Source organism: Callionymus lyra, chromosome 8 (assembly GCF_982586985.1).
Source record: "Callionymus lyra chromosome 8, fCalLyr1.hap1.1, whole genome shotgun sequence".
Taxonomy (NCBI): domain Eukaryota; kingdom Metazoa; phylum Chordata; class Actinopteri; order Syngnathiformes; family Callionymidae; genus Callionymus; species Callionymus lyra.
In genome coordinates, this window is record NC_141825.1 from 10,068,404 (window position 1) to 10,088,185 (window position 19,782).

Below are 19,782 nucleotides of genomic sequence, written 5' to 3' on the forward strand. Positions count from 1 at the left end.
TTGAAATGTTCAAATTCAATATTTCCTATACCAATGGCAGTGATATACCATCAAAAACCTGCGATGTGAAGCGAAGCCGTGCACACTTGTCGCTGTACGTCTGAAGCGACGCCGTGAGTCAAATATAAACTGCACATGTGTAGCCTCTGTGGTATTCACCAGCGTCATCGGGTCACGGACGCTCATGAAAGAGACACATGACTTCTGCCGGCCCACACCAGTTGTTCTGATTGATGTTGCTCCATGGGACTGTGACATGTTCTGACTTCACTGGGTGACACCGTGTGCTTCTCTCACAGTCCGCTCTACAAGCTCTCAGCCTTTCATCCGGTTTGATGTGTGCACGAGTCATTTCCAGCTGTTTAACTTACACGACTAAGTACTTTTGAGTCGTCTAAGAAGGATCCAGATAACAAGGAACACTTCAGAGTAATTCTTCTTTTTCAGCCTCCAGTTGAATGTCTTTATAAATGTGTTTGTAGCGGAGAGTTAGACGTCCTGTCTGGTCTGGCAGTTCCATCAGTGCTTTTAATAAACTACAATGGCCGACACAAGTCTATCATTCAAGTGAGAGCCATCCAACATCCTGCCAGCCCGGAAGACTTGTTCAGGTTTAGCACTTTGGTTGTAATGTTGTAGGTCTAAATCACACAAGGGGACACTTTTAGCAGTCGAGGACAAAATGTATCTTTACCAAACTTTCAAGGATTCATCTGAATGTAACGCTCTTTATAATTTGTGTTTTTTTTCATGTGGTTGTGCTTCTGTTGCTCTATTTTGCGGTTACTAAAGAAAGAAAGACCACGTTTTATTCTGACATGACGTTTTTTCCAATTTTCTCCACAGAACCTTCTTCTGAGTCTTCAAGCTGAAGCTATTACGTTGATGGAGAAGGAGCCATTTATTCATCATCAATTGAATTGAACCTTCACCTGGAAATTAAAGTGATTCTGATGAGCCTGGATGTGGCTGTCAATAGTGGTCGGACATGATTAAAACATTCTACCCCCGAGTAAATGAAAATTGGGTCTCTCCTCGCCGGCAACTCTGAATGGACGTGATCTGTCTTTGTAATGTCTATTAAAGGTATCTTTTTTGATTAGCCTCCCTCTTATTTCTTGTGGTTATTTTCCTTGTAACAAGATCGTCTGTCGACTTTGAGTTTTTCTCCATCAGCTCAAACATCTTGAAAATTTTGGATGATAAATATAGTTATCATTATTGACTTCATCATGCCCACTTTTTTCAATGATTATTTTAGTGTGGAAATGATTTATTAGCTTGTATAATAAAGTGTTTTTTCTATGCACACAAAGTAAATCTTTAAATGATGATGATGATTATACATTATTAAAATGTACTGTAATGTGGTTTCTGGTGATTCCTCCCACAGGGGGCAATATACTCCTTTGGAAGAAAAAATATATAATCTTTCACCTCAGCCTCAGTTTGGCTGATTTTCATCGCGGGTTAATCTTCATTTTGAGGATAAAGAGGCAGAAGTGGGAGTCACAGAACTGGGCAGCAGAAAGTGGAGCAACCCATCATGTAACGTCTCCTGCTCCACACTCTTACGTAACCACAGTGTGCAGTGGGTTTGCATACGTGACTTGAGCGGCGAGTTTAAGCGTGGAATTGACCGCTGTGGAGCGTTTTACGACCCGTCCCTCCCCACCACCCCCTTTTTTTCCCCTTTGTAACTTCATGGATAAAAACGAGGGTGGGATCGAGCGGAAGTTCTGCCCCCTTGCCCTACCTCGGTCCCGGGTTCAGCACCGCGGACAGCACCTGGATCAGGCGCGGATGACGGTCGTGGATTTTTGATATTATTTCTCGTCCTGTTGGATCCAAACGACGGATGTGACACAACCTGATCCACGATGATCTCACGCTATAAACCGGTGAGTTTCGCAACTCGAAATATCCAATTTTTTATTATAAGTATATTATAATATATTATTATAATAATTTTAAGTATATTATTTATTATATTCAAGGAATTTCGAACAGACGTTCCATGTGCAACAATACATCACTGCAATATAATAATGTTGGATTCTAAGTTATTATGTCGTGGGTTGACGGATTTGTTCCCGCCAGATGGAGAGTTTATTATGGGGAAAAAAAGTCAGATCTAGACAAATCATCCCTTCGTCTCAGTCTCACCAAAGTAGATTGGAAAATTCACAGTGATGTCCCTTGATATTCAATCATATTTTAACCCAATTTTGAAGAACTATATCATCCAAAAAGACACAGATGTGATGGTTATGCTGTTGTTTATACAGTATGTAGTTTACATATTAGAACAGTTTTTGTTTTTTACTTGCACTCTTGCCCTCTCTCTCTAGCACACCCCCCCCCCCCTTCAGACAATCTAGTAATGGATGGTGCAAATCTCTGATATAGGCCACTACATAAATGTATGTCAATTATTGTTCAGGGAAACGTGCTTTGACACATGTGTGTGACTGTTGAATGGGTTTATAATTAGAGGATCAGGCGAGTAATAGTGAGGCGAGGTATGATGTCCATCATCATCATCATCATCATCATCATCAGCATCAGCATATGATGATGTCCACGCTGGTTTGAAATAAGGAGAAGGTAAAGAAAAAGCAAGAGAGGTGGAGGTATAGACCCGAGAGCAAATGAGTAGAGGTTTGTAAAAAGCAAGTGAGAATATATGTTGTTGTTTTTTAAGTTAGAAATATGGAGGGTGACAGGAGTGAAAACTGTGGGTCAACTTTTAAAGACATGTGGACAAGGATCAAGCAAGATGAAGAAGAGAGTGCAGCCAGGGTGGAGCAGGTGGCGGAGACAGAAAATGTGTGACAAACGAGAAGCTTTAATAGAAAACTTGAATATACTATTTAATATGGACTGATTATAGAAGCTCATGTGTGGAAGATTTATTGCAAATGTTGGATGAAGAATATTTTCAATGTAAATACAATGAGAGCACATTTTTAAGATAGGTATTAAATCTTAGTTTGCATTGTTTTCTAACACTTTATTATTAAAAATAGTGGGAAAACTACATTTCAAATGTTTAATAGGAATTATTGTATTTAAATAAAATAAAGAGGATTTCCTGACTTCCTGGAGCCAAATAAGCCCCGCCCCTCATATCCAAGATGGCTGAGTTTTTTGTCAAGTAAGTTGTCATTTTTTCTTAATGTAAATGTATTTGTTTACTCTGTAGCCAAACACAGCAGTTGTAGTCCAACATCTTTAATTGATAATATTGAATTAAATTAAATATATTAACAATGATAAAACGAAAAATATTAGAAGAAAAGCTATCAAGCTAGATAGCATGCTAGCCTTTAGCATCTGCTCATTTGAGGCTAATAGTTATTGTTTTTAATATTTAAAATGGAGGCACTAGAGAAATACTTTTGAAAAGTTGTTGACAGTTTTACCAACATTTTTACTCCCTGAAAGTTTTTTTCTGTCCTATTTGAAAGCCATGCTATCAGTTTTAGCTAATAGAGCATGAATTCCAACAGATACAATTCGAATATTTCATTCTTTTTTTTTAAGAGGAATACAATTAATGACACAAATCCTAATGAAAACTCAATGCTAACATAAAGTGCACCTCATTTCATTCTCTCCACCTTTTCTACCATTTTATCCACTTTCCATGGCAGATGATTTTTATGTCTTCATATTTTTAATGCATTTGAACAGTAAACTTGAGTGTTCATATAGGGACTTAGTATGTCTTATTATCATAAATCCGCAGATTTTTAATTTCTAAACAACAAACAGGGGTTGTTAAAGCATTTATCAAACATACCATATCACTGTCAAAAAGGACTAGTTTTATGAATAAATAATTTCCATATAAGCAAGTGCGTCTCTTTCCGACATATCAAAATCTACTTTAAGCTTTTATTTTATTTGCCCAGGCATGTATGTATGACCGCCTTCCTTACAATACGCCAGAACCCAGCAGTTAACCATGTTTATTCCCAGACAAGTCCATCCACTGAGCTCTTTTGAATAAATCCTCATTACTCTGAATATCATCACCCTGAAGGTCTGTGTTTTGTCTATTTATCCCCATTCTCCGCATGTTATGGCTCCTCTTCAGACCATATTAATCATAATCAAAATGTCCATCTGAGGGTTGGATAATCCGAAATCCGGTAATGTAGGTCTTACTGAATCCAAGTCTACAACAAGTCATTTGCTTCTTGGCTTGAGTGACACTGAATTTATGACAATAGCGTTTATTTATTTATGCTCTATATATTCTCTTTGCAATGCACACACGCTGCTAATACTGCTTTACACGCAAGTAGCTTTTACGTAACCGCTGGAAATGTCCTGTTAGGATTTAGATTACTGCACTTGCCGATGCTTTACACGTTCGTCTGTGACGTTGGCATCACTCATTCATTGGCTGTATTCCCCCCGCTGTCCTGTTATCATTCACGTTCCCGCTCTCTCTCTCTCTCTCTCTCTCTCTCTGTCTCTTTGTCACCCTCCTACCTTAGTTTCTCAGTCCGCCAGCTCCACACACACTCCGCTCCCTCGCTCTCATCATACCAAGGTCGAGCTCTGCTCTGCACAGAGACAGGAATAGCAGGTGTACTGCAGAATGCCGCCGTCTTGCCCTGTATGTGTGTGTGTGTGATGTGAGACGGAGAGGGAATGCATTCCAGGGGAGCGGTGCAGCCCTCGGTACAAGTGAATCCTCAGCTTTAGAGGATGCATGCACTCTCCAGACAGACGGGATGCAGATCTGTCTCCAAAGCATGGCCAGGAAAGCGGCTTGAACGAGAAGGGAGCTGCTGTGTATGCACTTGACCGGTTCTGTTTCTGACCCATCACTTTATCTTGACCTCTTTTGGATGTATTTTTGGGGATCTGGATTTAAAAAAGACTTAAAGACGGCGAACAGAGAATGACCTGGATCCAGTGAGGAAGGCGTCGGAGAACTCATCATGCACTGAGAGACGTTTCATACGTGTTTTTATTTGTCTGTCTTTCCTTGTTGGTCCCTCCTCCTTCCCTCTCCTCCTCTTCCTCGCCTTCATCTGTCCGGTTCCCCTGCAGAGTCCCGGTTCCACCATGTCCTTGGCGTTCTGTGGGAATGAGAATAACTCTCTAGCCTACAATGTGGACGGTGGAGTTCTCAACAACGGTTGCTTCTTGGACGCGCTCAATGTGGTGCCACATATCTTCCTCCTCTTCATCACCTTTCCCATCCTCTTCATCGGTGAGTGTTGGCGGGGAGGTATGATCGGTGAACACGAAGACACACACTTGCACACATGTCAGTGGGTCAATGCGATATGAAGGAAGATAGTTGGTGGGATTTCCCCATGTCCATTTCATATATTTTAGACTTAGTTTGAGAAGTTTTTGAAATTTTTCCCTCCATTTATTTCAGTTTACCAACCGAAAACAGAAGTCTTGTGCCTAGAAACAGTAATAAAAATACAAAAGATGCTTTTATTGTTCATGCCTGTTTGATAATGTTTGATTGCATGATTTCATCTCATCAATTTTTCCTTCAGGGCGCCAAAATATAAATATTTAGACAAGAGAATTCTCTTTATACGCTGTGCTCATATCCCAGTGACAATTTCTTCCCTTGTTTAAATGGACTTTTATGTCTCACAGCCAGAAACACATAAACAACACCACTAAGTGATCTTACATTTACAATAGTCTCGTCAACAGTTAAACACATGCTTTACTTTCTGGCAAATGATTCTCGCATCGTTTGCTTTTTCCTACTCGGCAGTTGGCCAACATTTTAGCATCATAGTCATCGTCCATGTGTTCCAGACCTGCTCTGCTTTGCAACACACGACCTCAGTGACAGTTTCATGTAAACACGCTCCTGCCCCAACACTGTTTTGTCAATGTTTGTGTGTCCTGCATGTGTGTGCGTGTTTTTATTCCCTGAGCAGGAAATGACTTTTTCTCAGACGGAGCACATTGTCAGACCTTTTGCATTAGTTTGACACAGACTCTCTGTTCCTGCTGTCAAATGTGTCGGAGAAAGTGAAAATGAAATTTTAGCTTTTAATGAGAAGGTGCAGTTTCTCTCTTTTTCTACTGACACATGATCCTATGATTCTCATCTCTCTTCCTAACTGGGGGAGAAACATTTTCCTACTACGTTTTTGTTTGTTAGCTAATATTTAGCTTGTTTTCTAGTGTCATGTAGGAAGAAACTACGATAAAGATAGTGTATCATTTTGATATCTCAATTGGATTTAATCCAAGTGGCTGGCAAATCTGATAATATCAACAGATTTTTAAACAGGAATAGTTTAACGTTTACAGAATGTTATGCCAGATTGGTGTGTAATTATTTGCTTTGTTTGAGTTGTGTGCAACTAAATAAGTAGATCGTTAAAGAAAAATGTTGTCATTATTATCTGAAAATATTAGAAGATTGCAAATTAACAAAAGATGATTATCTTATTGGAAATCTAAACTATGATCTTAACCCCCAAAACAGCACAGATCAGTCATGTCTATCCACTTTATTTTTTTAAAAGGCAAAATTCCAATAACACAGACGTTTACCCGTATGATTGACATTTCAACATATTTTCAAGCAGCACTCATAAATCAATAACTGGACAAAAAAAGGTTAAAAATCTGTCTTAGGAAAAAAAAAAGAAATCTCTGTCTTGTGTCACCTTGAGCAGCATCCCTCTCAGTTCTGTCAAGACAAATGTCGAAGGATTAGAAAGGATTTCTCCTTTCCCTGTCTTTCCACAAACACTCCTGTGTTACCATGTCGCGCACAAACCCAACTTGCAGTCGTCATCAATCCTGTGCGGCTTTAATGTCCCGGACATGAATATAAACATTGAAGGTCAGGAAGTGCACACTCAGCTGCACCCTGTTGTGATCCAACTATTAAATACGGACCAGCTTGATTTTAAATATTTTGTTTTAATAAAGAAATACTAAAAAAACTGTTCTTAAAATAGCCGTTTTTCATATTCCACTACCTCGTGGTATATTTGATTAAAGATCCTAGTCTTGTTGTAGACTAATATCAGGCTGACGCAACATCCAGCTGGCTCAGCCTGTTTTTTTAATTCTACTGAGAATCACCTCTAATATGAGAGCGACAGCACTTTGTTACTGAAGGTTGTAGTGGGAATAGAGAGCACAAGTCAAGGTCATTAACAAGGATAGTTGAAAAAACACTCTCACAAGCTACAGAGACAGTTAATTATGCTGCAGTATTGTTCTTAATATATTATTATACTGTTTAAATGTGTTTGTTAAAGGTAAACAGTTGATCTTTTTCTTCCGTCTGTGCACCTATGTAAGGTTGGGGCAGCCAAAGTTCAAAAGTCCATATCCACCACAGTACCTGGCTTCATTTCCCGGGCCACAACCTCCGATGGCTCCTCACCTTCGTCCTGCTTTTCATTCTCGTCTGTGAAATTGCAGAAGGAATCGTCTCTGATGGGTATGACGTTTTGATACTTTTGTTTCAATTTCATGTTGTTAAAATATCGCAATCAGTTTTATTGAGTTTATTCTCGTATTTAATGAATTATTTTATATCTTAAGAACGTCTTAAATTGATACGTTATAAATATAATAACTCCAGCTTCCAGCTGTCATGAACCTTTACTGTATGACGTTTTTAATATACTTTTTTATCAAACTGTCTTTCAGCCTTCGGCGCTACTAGATTATTGCTTGTATGACAGATGTTTTATTGTATTACCTATATTATTGCCAAAGTGTTAAATTGTCACAGTTATGACAATAATTATTAAGATAGAAAATGTGATTGGATAAAGATTATATTATCAATACGGTCAGAAAGACCAGTTTCTACGATGGGATGTTAAAAAAAACAGATTTTTTTTTGGACGGTGAAGGCTTGGTTTATTCTCCTCTGAAAATGTCTGTCGATGAAAGTGGATCCGTCAATCAGTGTTCACACCTCCAGAGAAGTCACATCTGGGTTGGCGTTATATTCAGGGCCACACTTCTCTTACGTTCTCCTCTATCTGCTGATAATGCGAGAAAAGAAAAAGGCTCTTTGTCGCTGCCTCGTTCAAGTGTGTTCCGCTCCTACATGTGTCCATGTTTAACACTCTTATTGATGGACCTTCCAATTATAATTTGTGGCTGAGTCAGGACACCAGACATCACGTTTGTCCCAGTCCAAACGTTCACGACCACAGGCTCCGATGTCTAATAGAATATTGATTGTGAAAGGGGGGTCAGTGCTTCACTGTTAGAGGTGCTCATGGCAAAATAAATACAGTGAAGGATGTTTTTAGCTGATCTATAAAATATCTCCAGTTTCAGTTGTGTGTTGTTAATTAGTTTACTCTTCACCTCTGTTTGACTTTTGTTTCACAGGTTCAGCCAGTCTCTCCATCTTCACCTCTACATGCCAGCAGGACTGGCTTTCACGGCGGGCATCACCTCCATTATCTACTACCATAACATCGAGACCTCCAACTTCCCCAAACTCCTACTAGGTAGGTTAATATTCACCTGCTCCATTTCTATTTCAATGACATTAAAAACTAAATATACTCCACAAACCAACAGCATTATCAACATTATCTTTTTATATTAGAAATCTGGATGGAGATTTCATTTTGTTATTTAAAGATTTTCTGCATTCGATCTAATTTTCATATCTTCAGACCTCATGGGTTAGTTTTTAGACGCAGCATCTTTCATTTAATACTATGAACATATCATCAGATTAGGATAAGAGCTGTTTTCTAGATTGGGAAAACTCTTTTCCCTTTTTGATTTTTTTTTAGTGCTCGTTGTTGCCAACAATAACTGCAAAAGTTTACCGTTACAATGGCTGCAGGGGAAAGAGTGAAACTGTTAAGATATGGTTGCTAATTCATCTATATTTATATAGTTATTTTTTTGGAATAACTAAAGCTCTTATAAGGGTGAGAACATTGTATTTCATCATGTCCTGAATACATATATATAGATTGCATTGAGATGTTACCACTTAGCAAAAAGATTTATTTGTTTGATATATTTAATACAGCAAAAAACAATTTAAAAGATAATCTCTACACAGTACATTTGACTCGCTTTTGAACCTCTTGGATAACCATGACCTGGATGAATGAGAACCAGCACGGACAGGTTTAAAAGATAAAGTAAAGTGTGTAAGTGCAATATGGGATTTTGGGACTTAAATGGACTCAATTTGAACGCATTAAACTTTATTAAATAAAAAATATTGTCTCTGGTCAACGCTGTTGTGATGTGGAAGTAGAATACTTGGTAATCTTCACAAAATCGCCCACATGCTTCACCTCAGGTCTTCTACTCATTGTGAGAGCTGTAGCTGCAGCATTGATGCTGAAGGCTATTTACTGCAGGCTCGATGGTTTCAGGATCAATGCTTTTGACTTTTTCTCTCGTCTAACCAATCACTGGTTCAGACAGGCCAGAAAACCACAAAATAAATAAAACACTAAATACATGAAAAAAATGTTAAATAAATAAATAAAAGTCAAATTACAAATGTACACACACAGAAATAGCACCTTTCTTCAACAAAAATATATTCAGAATTCATTTTGATATTTTGAAATTATGATATTTATTCACATGTTTATTTATACATTTAGTTATGAATTTAAACATCGGTTAATTGATTTTTTAATTTGTCATTTATCATGCTTCATATTAATGATGTTATTGCTGCTGGTGATTAAATAGATTATCACTTTAATCATGCTTCATTAACCTTTCAGCGGTTAACTTCCTGTTTGTTCATTATCATCCATCATAGTTACTTCTTAACTGCCTCTTAACTTAACTTCATAACTCCACTTCTTGAGGTCATTTAAGGGGGCACCTCTGGTCAAAAATAAATAGACTATAGTTCATGTGGTTGATCTATAAAGACATCAGTCTTTAAGTAAAGATAAGAAACAGAGATTATCGCTATCAACGATTTATAAGAGACTCACAATAAAAGGAAAAAACGGACGTTGAAGAAAGAACATTTTTGGTGCTTTGGGTGAAGAACAAACAGAGACAATTAGGATAGTGGAATCCTCCAAGAATTAAAGGATTTTTATATAATTAGACTCATACTTACGTTAAATATAACGATAAATATATATATATATTTTCAATGCTCATTAAACTTAACGGTTAACATTGTGTATTATTGTCAAGGTGAGTGACAACCTTTGTTAGTTTAGTTTCGTTGCTTGTTTGATTGACATGCATTGTTGAAAAAAAAGTGTATCATTTGTATCTAACCTATCAAAAAAATTGAATCTGAGCTGCAATTGAAAATTGTTGGGATGATAAAACTGGCAAAAAAGTCTGTCCAAGATTCTGGTCTTGACTCAGAGATCAAGGATAAGCAGCTGAATTGAATTTTGTTCTGGCCTGGAAATAGAATTAAAGAGGCGCTGTGACATCCGGAGGGAGCTTAAAGTAGAGCTTTTGCTCATTCACAGTCCACTGACTCTCTGTTGAATTTAACCTGTTGACCATTAGAGTCTCGTTATTAAGATGAAATGTGTGGCCTTTACGACGTGCTAATCTCCATAATAACCGGTAATAATGAACAGACAAAACCTGCTAAATGGTTTACGACCTTGACATTGAAGGCTGAGGTGAACATTCAGATGTAATGTGAACCACGCATTTAATAAAACAACAATTGATGTGGTCTTTTTTCTTAACATCCGTACATTGTCAATCCCTTCAGCACTTCTGATCTACTGGGTTCTGGCCTTCGTCATGAAGACGATCAAGTTTGCCAAATACACTGAACATGGTATTGGCCCTCGACAGCTGCGCTACTGTATCACTGGACTGCTGGTACTGCTCTATGGCCTCCTGCTTTCTGTGGAGATTAACGTCATCCTGGGCAGGGTGAGTGCATATGTATTATGTTGACACGGCATTATTCATCGACTGAAATTTATTTTCTGCCGACCGTTCAATTTATTTTCAATCCCCCGGCTGACTTAATGATCCCATAAATTATTTTGTTGTCGTTATTCATTTAAAATTGTAGGCCCTGAACAATACAAGATAAAGATGAACGACTGCTTTGCTTGAAAAGTGTTGTTATTAATAATAATAAAATGATGTTTGTTTGAAACGATTTAAGCAGTAACCATCACAGCTCTATAATTATTATACAACAACCTTGACTCATTTTAATTTATAGCCTGAAATTGTATTCCCCACTTTTTTTTTTTTTACAGCGCTACATGTGTTTCGCCGACCCCACAGAAGTGAAACCTCCAGAGGACCTCCAGGATCTGGGCGTTCGTTTTCTGCAGCCATTTGTCAACCTGTTGTCCAAAGCAACGTACTGGTGGATGAACACATTCATAACCTCGGCTCACCGACGACCTATTGACCTTAAGGTCATCGGAAAACTACCAATAGCGATGAGAGCTCTTACAAACTACATTAAGCTGCGCAAGGCCTTCGAAGACCAAAAGGTGGGTGTTTTTCCCCCTTTTTTTCAAAACAACTAAGAAGTCGATAGCCCTCTGTGTGTGAGACAATTGATTTGAAGATAAGGGTGTAGTGCTTTTTATGCGTCAAAACACGCAATATCCTTGAATTGTTTTTGCACTTTACTGGGTCAATTTAAAGTGTTTTCATTCTACTTGAGTCTACAGTGATGAAAGTCAAAAGAATTGCTGTGTTTTATCTCTATCTTTATCAGTGCTGCTGCTGGATGAATTGTATCAGCTTTGTCAGACACAAGGCTGAAGCGTGCATATATATTGGGTTGATGCTGGTTGTAAACTGCATGAATGTGTTCTAGCATGTGTCATTTAAAGAAAAAGAAGGATTTTTTGATTGGTTGCCTTGTCGGGTTTATCATAAGAAAAATGTTTAGAATCAATCAACTGTGAGGTCCTCACCCTGATTTCCTATGAAGCTACATTATCGTCATGTATTGTAGATAGTATTGAAATGTTATTTTCAACCTTGGTATTTTCCTATTGACCTTGTAGCTTTGGAATTTTATAAACTATAATCATTATTGTTTTTTATAGTTGTAATTGTTGTTAGAGTTATTTTATTGTTATAATGATGGTTATTTTTTTTCGCACTGCATATTTGATATAGCATGTTTTGAGTTTAATATTTTTCAAAGCGCTCAAATTTCCTCCACCGTGAAATATAATTAGATTCTATAAATGAAAACAAAACCTTTTGTTGTCTGTTTTAAAGGAAATAATTAGAACTGAAGATTTTTTATCATTAATTGTATATTCAATCTTTAAAACTCCAACCAAAACTGAAAGTGCAATTCAAAATAATGTTTATTATTTTATTTCTATTTTTACCCTCAAGCATTTGAAGCAGTGTGACTGTGAGATATCTTGCAGATTCAAATAATGTTCACGTTTTCACTGTTCCCTGGAGCAACGTTTTATATATTTTTACAGTTGATGACTGCTGTCAGTCACACATCGACCATTTATGTGGGAACTTTCTGAGCGTTTACTTTACTGCAGCTGCTTGCATTGTAGGGATATGACTCAGATCTGGTTCAACTGGGACCAATAAACTCTGTCTGGACGTCACAAAGAGTATTTTGCTGGAGCAGCGTGACTAATTAGCCTTTGAACATTTGTATATAACGTGAAGCAACAACAATTCCTTCTTAACATGATTTTAACCTTTATATCATTGAGGGAATAATGTTGTTGTTCTTCATTTATTCGGCTTCAGGAAAGCAGCAGCTGTTTCCTGTCATGTCACCTTGAAGCATGAAGCTGTGGGTTAGTATTAGTCTATGCCCCAAAGGATAATAGGAAAACATGAAATTTACTTTGCAAAATCTGTTTTAGAATTAAAATAAGATATGGATGCAGTATTTTTTAAGGAATGGGAAATTGGTCAATGAACCTGGATGACTCAGGAAATATATATTGTGTTTTACGTGTAAAATGACATTATATTGATTTTAGTTTTCTATGGTTTATAGTTCAATTATGTGTGTGTCAAATTAAATCTATTTTTTATGACTGAGGACAAGAGGATACAGTCGACTCCAGCAACTTTTAATACTGATGTCTGGACATATTTTGGCTCCATAAGAAATGAAAGCAGTTGCGACTTTGTCAAGAGTCATGTGGTCTGTAAATTCTGCAACACCAGAGTCAAGTACTCGTGCAGTGCTACAAATATAACCTTGTTACTACAGTATCACAATATAGTGTCATATATCGCAATATAGCATATCATTGCCCCTGTATCGTGGTATGTATCGAATCGCCAGATTTTTGCCGATACATAGATCAAAATGTAAACATCATCATATTATCAGTTTGATTTACCTTTAGAAACGGTCTAAAAATCAATCATACAACGTGCCAAAATCTTTTAGCACTCTCGGTCGCCGGGCGAACAAACTTTGTCATTTACCAGTACTGATAATTTTTAATGGTATGTAACTTTCCATTTATTACATTTACTTAATCCTCAGTTATACTTTTAGTTGAAGTCCTTTTGATATTAGTAATATCTTAAACACTGGTATCTTTATAGGTCAATACAATAACATTGATATTATTCTACTTTGATTACTATCCAGCGAGTCTTATAAAATTATTTTGCAATTTAGTTTATATGAGTTTAAAGGGAAGTTAAAGGCACACTTTTGATGCAACAGCTCAACATGAAAAGTCATTTCTCGTTAAGTCAAAGCGTTTAAGCTCTTACAAGTCTCTTCAATAGATATCTAAGCTGCACTTGTGTCATTCAATGCGCAACATGTCAGGGGTCATTGTTTTCCAGTGTTTGAAAGGTCACCAAAGATTCGTCACTGGGGCGTGTGTGTCCGGTGCAGACGTAATCAGACTTCCTTCCACGAGCAGCGAGGGATGAAAGAAAGAGCCCACTAGAGAGGTGGAGGAGGGAGGGGACACAGAGGAAGAGGGTCATTCTCATTCTACTGTGAACGATGTGACATCTCGACCCCTGCAGGGTCTGAGCTTCTCTTGATGGGAAGTTCATTTCAGGAAGGGTTTGTGAGAATAGATCTTCAGACTTTTTTTTTCCTCTCCTCGTGTGATTGCAAGGTACTTGTCTGTTTTTGTGTGTTTTTGTTTGTATGCGGAGTTAAATGGGTTCAGTGTCGGCTCGGACGGAAAGCCGGAGACACATGCTTACAGTCACGTCTCTTCTCACAGCTCGGATTAGTGAGAAAATAACACACACACGCACACACGCCGCGATTGTTGATCGAACTCGAAGACCCCACGATGAAATATCATGACAAAGCATTTATTTGATTCTTAAAATAGATGTGAAAATAGAATAAGATGTGTTTGTTTTAATACCATTAACGTGTCTTCGACTGTACAAGTCTGCTGGAAAAGACTTAAGAACGTGTTCCTCTGCAAGCATCATGATTTATTCTGCATCACTGACTGACTCGAGTGCTCGAGTGTGAAACCTTCCATTAATCACTGCTTCTCAAGATGAAGCCACAGCAAGACTTTTACTGCTTTGACCTAAATTTGCACTTTCTTTCAGAGAAGTGCCGTCACTTGCAGCGATTCAGCTCTTATGTCCAACCAATTACTTTCCACTCCCCTGAAAGCTGCTTCGAATAGTTCAACCTAGTTTTATCTTCTGTTGTCATACTGGCTCCGCTCCAGAGAGAAATTGATCTTTAGTCCCTTCTGAGAAAGTGAAATAATCTAGAAAATTGATCAGGACAAGCTGTCAGATGTTGACATAATAAGGGTTAATCATCGGCCTGGTAGGAAGCACAGGAGCTCTCTCTCCATGCTGTGAATGTGTAGTTTATTTGTTGGTGTATACATCATAAAACGGCAGTCTTTATAAGTACACTTTTTACTTTTTTCTGACATAAAATTGTGTTGGTAAATAGGCTGTAAAATGACAAATTGTCTGTTGTGAATTCTGGTAGGTGAAAAAACCTACATGAAATCGGTGTTAAAGCAACTGATACTCACTGAATATGTGATGTTTTTATTGCTTTCTTCTGTGCCATGAATCTGAGCTCAGGCTTTGAGAACATCAAGCAAAAGCTTTACATATTTATGTTATGCTAAAGTTATTCCACTAGAGACTAGGGTTTCCTGCCGACTTTTACACACTTTTGCATGAAACATTTGTCCTTCTATTCCTTATTCTGTATGTTGGTGATGAATTATAATCATTATATATAGATATTTATATATAAAATTAATTCTAACAGAAGTAAAACGACACACACTTTACACAGAGTAAAATGTCTTCACCTTTGGTAAACTTCCACTCCAATCTGTTCTCTAACAGATAAAAAAATAAATAAAACAAATAATTTCCAGTGCAAAAAAACACTTAGTAACAAGTGACGAATCAAACTGATGTTCATTCTCTTTGTCAGTCTTTCTTCAGAAATATCCATTAATTATCAAGTATGATCACAAATGGCTACAGAAACTTTGCACCGAAGACAAAGAATGTTTTGATACCCTGTACTACCAAAGGATTTTGTTCGGTGGTTCCTCACAATCTGTGTGATCCAATCCTGTCTTTAATATAATGTGGAAAGTATTGGTAAGAATCTAGCGATACAGTACACTAGTGATGGTCTGATGAAGCTTCATGAAGCAGTGTCATGTTGTTCACAGGTCAGTAGGTGGCGCCATGAGTTTAAAAACGATGTGATGTTTTCATTAGAACAGGAAAATAGTGCAGAGACTGCCATCTTGTGGACTCTGAGCATAATGACACTGCTTCATGAAGCTTCATCAAACCATCACTACTGTACGCATCACGATACAGGGTCACAGATACAATACATTGCGATATATTGCGATACTGTAGGTAGAATATATTTGTCGTAACTGCTTTCATTTATTTTTAAACCAAAATTTTTCCGAAAATAAGCTTTTAAAGCTTCTGTAGTTAAGTGTATCCTCAGTCATCTCGCAGGATGTCATTGTTCCTTTAGTTGGGAAGGACGTAATGGCTGCTGCCATCTAGCAGCCTGAAGTTTAACTGCAACACAAAGACGAATAAAAGCCATTCATATTTGCATGTTAAATTAAAAGTAAATAGTTTAATTTAATGCATTATTTTCCGACACCCCTAAAAGCAAACCCATTCTTATTTCTTTAAGAATTAATTTAAAATCTAATGATTTTCTCTGTAGGAGCTAGAGAAACATACCATCTCAATCGATCTAAGCACTTCCTGCTATGCCCACAAGTTGCTCCTATCATGGTGTTTCTCGGCGTAATCGTTTACCTCAATGTAACTCAATCTTCTTTACATTTGTCTGTCTTTTCTCAGAAGCCTCCGAGCACAACGGCACAAAGCCCTAAGTGGATCTGGGAGGCTTTGAGGAAAGCGTTTGGCCGACCCCTTATTCTCAGCATCACATTCCGCTTCATGGCTGATCTGCTGGGGTTCGCTGGTCCTCTCTGCATCTCTGGCATCGTTCACCACATCAGCAAGGACAACCGCACAATACAGCAACCGGTAAATACAACATCTAGACCAAGAATTGAAGGAAATATATTAGAATATTTTAAAAATTGTCTTTACTAATGTTCTTCGAGACAACACGATGTGTTGCAAGTGAGATCCTGATTTTTGTTTTGCTATATGAATATATATAGAGGCTTAGGTTTGAGTATGATCGTGACATGAAACACAAATAACCAGACTTATCAGAAAGGTGACCGTCGTCTACATGCCCTTCCAATTCACCTGATTCTAATTCAAGCCTCTTCAAATATTTATGGAACGTATTGCTCCAGTAGCTGTCGGCCAATCTTGGATTTCACAGAGGGCACACCATGACGCCTACCAGGCGGGGAGTTTTATCTTTCGGCAAAGAATAACTTTGGAATTATTTGTTTGAAAGTCAACCGGAATCAAATAATACAATTACACCAATTTGCACTCGTGTTTGTTTGAAAGTTGAAAGAAAAATACAGTTTTTAGTCCTATATTGGATGAGTGACAGAAACCTCTTTAAAGAATAATTAAGAATAAATAATTTGTGATTCACCTGATACAAATGTTTTTTTCACAGATAATATAATCAGACAATACATTTGTGCAGAAGACATACCAAATAGAAATAAAATGACTTGTTCTTCAGACTTAACTATTTAAAAAATAAAAAGAATACCAAATAAAGTCCATACGCAATGATTTCTTTCCTACATGTGCTCGAAATAATAAACAAAAATAGGTCAATATTTTTTTTCAACTGCTGTCTGTTTCCAGATGAGGTTACTGGGGATCAATTTCATTTCATCAAAGGAGTTTCTGGCGAACGCGTATGTGTTGGCTGTGCTGCTTTTTTTTGCCCTCATCCTGCAAAGAACCTTCCTCCAGGCGTCTTACTATGTGGCGATCGAAACAGGCATCAACCTTCGTGGGGCCATTCAGGTGAGATACTGTTCGCGCTCTTTGAAGCCTCTGTGTTTGTTGCTCAATTATTTACTACACATTTCCGTTTCAATAGTGTAAGATAGTGTGGTTATTTTTGTTGTACAGGATTTTTTAGTTATGTTTTCTTTTTGTTTTTTTTGCAGACCAAAATCTACAACAAGATTATGCGTTTATGCACCTCCAACATGTCCATGGGGGAGCTCACTGTTGCTCAAATCTGCAATCTGGTTGCCATAGATACCAATCAACTCATGTGGTTTTTCTTCCTCTGTCCTAATCTGTGGGCCATGCCAGTTCAGGTAGGAAGCATTCAAATGTCATTTATTTATTGTTTTATTTTACAGACCTCATGAATCTTTAAATTATACCATTAACTAAAAAAAAAACAATAGAATCCATGAAAACTAATTAAAAAAAACATTCATCAGAGAAAGCTTTGGGAGAATCTAACCGTTTATTTTAATTCCTGTCTGTTTCGACATCACTCTCCCCTTTAAATGTCAACAAGATAAATGTCGGGTGAAGGCGGAGGCTCAGTTTAATAGAAAGAAGTAGTTGCCAAGCCACCATATATTAACATCGACTGACAGTTGCTTCTACTGTAATTCTATAGAGAGTGTAAGCTTCATATTAAATACAGATTAAATAAAGACTATTAACATTGTTGAATGATGACCTAAGATGTTTAAATGCTGTCCATTGCAAATGCAGAGAAAGGAAAACTCTTATTTTTAAACATATGTTTCATGACAAAGTCAAATACAATGAGGCATCAACTTGTTTTTTCGGATTTTGGTGACCAGTAGGAAAGGTGTAAAATAAATTCACATTTTGAAAAAATGATCTGTTACATTCTAGTACTGTTCTGTTTGCAAATAATAACTCCCCAAACAGATCTTTATTATGCGACTTGTTGCAGCTGATGTCTTTGATGTGTTTGAGCAGAATTAGCATATAAATAGCATTCTAGTGTTAAATTAACTGGCATAATTGACAACCGAAAACAGCTCAAATTTCACATCGATCTCCATCTGGGTCTTTCTAATCAGCTCGACTCCCCACACTGTTGCTGGCAGGACAGAAGCCACGTACAGGTGGAACCATCGTGACTCATCTTTTTTTGTGCCATAAAAGAGAACAAAAATACAGCATGTGAGTGGGGGGGAGGAGAATGTAGCTCATATCTCTGCTCCATTTACTGATCATATGTGCCAGCTGAAACATTCTACCATATACCATGTGTTTAAACATATGGCTACTGCTCATCATTTGCAATAATAATCCCTTTAAGCATTTTACTAAATGCATTGAAACAATGAACAAAAAATGTTTTTATCTTGATGTTTTAATGACGTTCTATTCTGTCACGTCTCTCGCCCTTTATCTCAGATAATTGTGGGTGTGATCCTGCTCTACTACCTCTTGGGAATCAGTGCCTTGATCGGAGCAACCGTTATCGCTGTGTTAGCTCCGGTACAATACTTTGTGGCCACCAAGTTGTCTCAAACACAAAAGAGCACACTGGTAAGTATCGTGGAAAAGAGCGTCACAGTTAATTATAGTCAGATGTCAGCTCTTAAATTTAGATTAGTCAGCGACTCTATTTTTGTCTTTTCATTCTATTTTGCCTGAACTCCAAATACTAATGTCATCACTGTACAATTAATATAACAACAAAGTATTGCTGTGTTTTACATTTTTTAAATAGTCTCTAGTACAATTTATCCCTTTGAAAATTAAACGTGAAAATAAACCATTTTGACTTTATTATATACTGTTTTTTTTTTTTTCAAATGTCCTATAATAAGTGTTTTAATTTTGACAACTTTTCGTGTTTTGACTAATGCATTATTATGTTAACGTTGCTCTTAGATTTGCTTTACAGCAGTGGTTCCGCAACACTATTTTTTATACAAATTACTGTAGAGACTTTTCCAGGAAGATGAAGTGAAAAAAACTCGCAAAAGCATTTCTCTTCTGTTTTAAACAAATGCACTTGTTGTCTGTTATAAAATAATTAATTACAACATCGCATGCTGGGTTAACAACGATCATTTAGAACTTACATATTGTTTCTCACAATTGTTTGCATACATTTCAAACATTATTGTGAATTATTTGATGCCTCTGCAGTATAATACTATTCATTTTATGCCCCTTAAATATGATTAATTTTTCGCCCTATTATTATGACCAGTTTCTATTATCATAATCCCCAGACTTACTTATAAACCTATAATGGCAACACTCAATCTTTAATAACCACCACAGAAAGCACATTTTGACCACAGTCCATATACCAACTTAAAATGAAGGACCATTCTTGTGCGACCATCATTTTTTATTCAGTGATACTATATTTGT

At 37.2% G+C, this 19,782-nt stretch overlaps 1 protein-coding gene across 4 annotated transcripts in view; it reads left to right on the plus strand.

Annotated features, from left to right (window-relative positions):
- The first annotated feature begins 1,880 nt into the window (after positions 1 to 1,880).
- abcc8 (ATP binding cassette subfamily C member 8) overlaps positions 1,881 to 19,782 on the plus strand; it is a 43,521-nt gene continuing 25,619 nt past the window's right edge. For 3 of the 4 annotated variants that reach the window (XM_087796666.1, XM_087796669.1, XM_087796667.1), the window contains exons 1-10: positions 1,881 to 1,901; positions 5,071 to 5,233; positions 7,321 to 7,462; positions 8,374 to 8,495; positions 10,727 to 10,893; positions 11,232 to 11,474; positions 16,306 to 16,494; positions 17,251 to 17,415; positions 17,562 to 17,717; positions 18,808 to 18,942. In XM_087796666.1, coding sequence (XP_087652792.1) covers positions 1,881 to 1,901; positions 5,071 to 5,233; positions 7,321 to 7,462; positions 8,374 to 8,495; positions 10,727 to 10,893; positions 11,232 to 11,474; positions 16,306 to 16,494; positions 17,251 to 17,415; positions 17,562 to 17,717; positions 18,808 to 18,942 — 1,503 coding nt within the window. Of the gene's footprint in view, positions 1,902 to 4,964; positions 5,234 to 7,320; positions 7,463 to 8,373; positions 8,496 to 10,726; positions 10,894 to 11,231; positions 11,475 to 16,305; positions 16,495 to 17,250; positions 17,416 to 17,561; positions 17,718 to 18,807; positions 18,943 to 19,782 lie in introns of those variants that run through there. The other variant, XM_087796668.1, reaches the window with a different exon arrangement.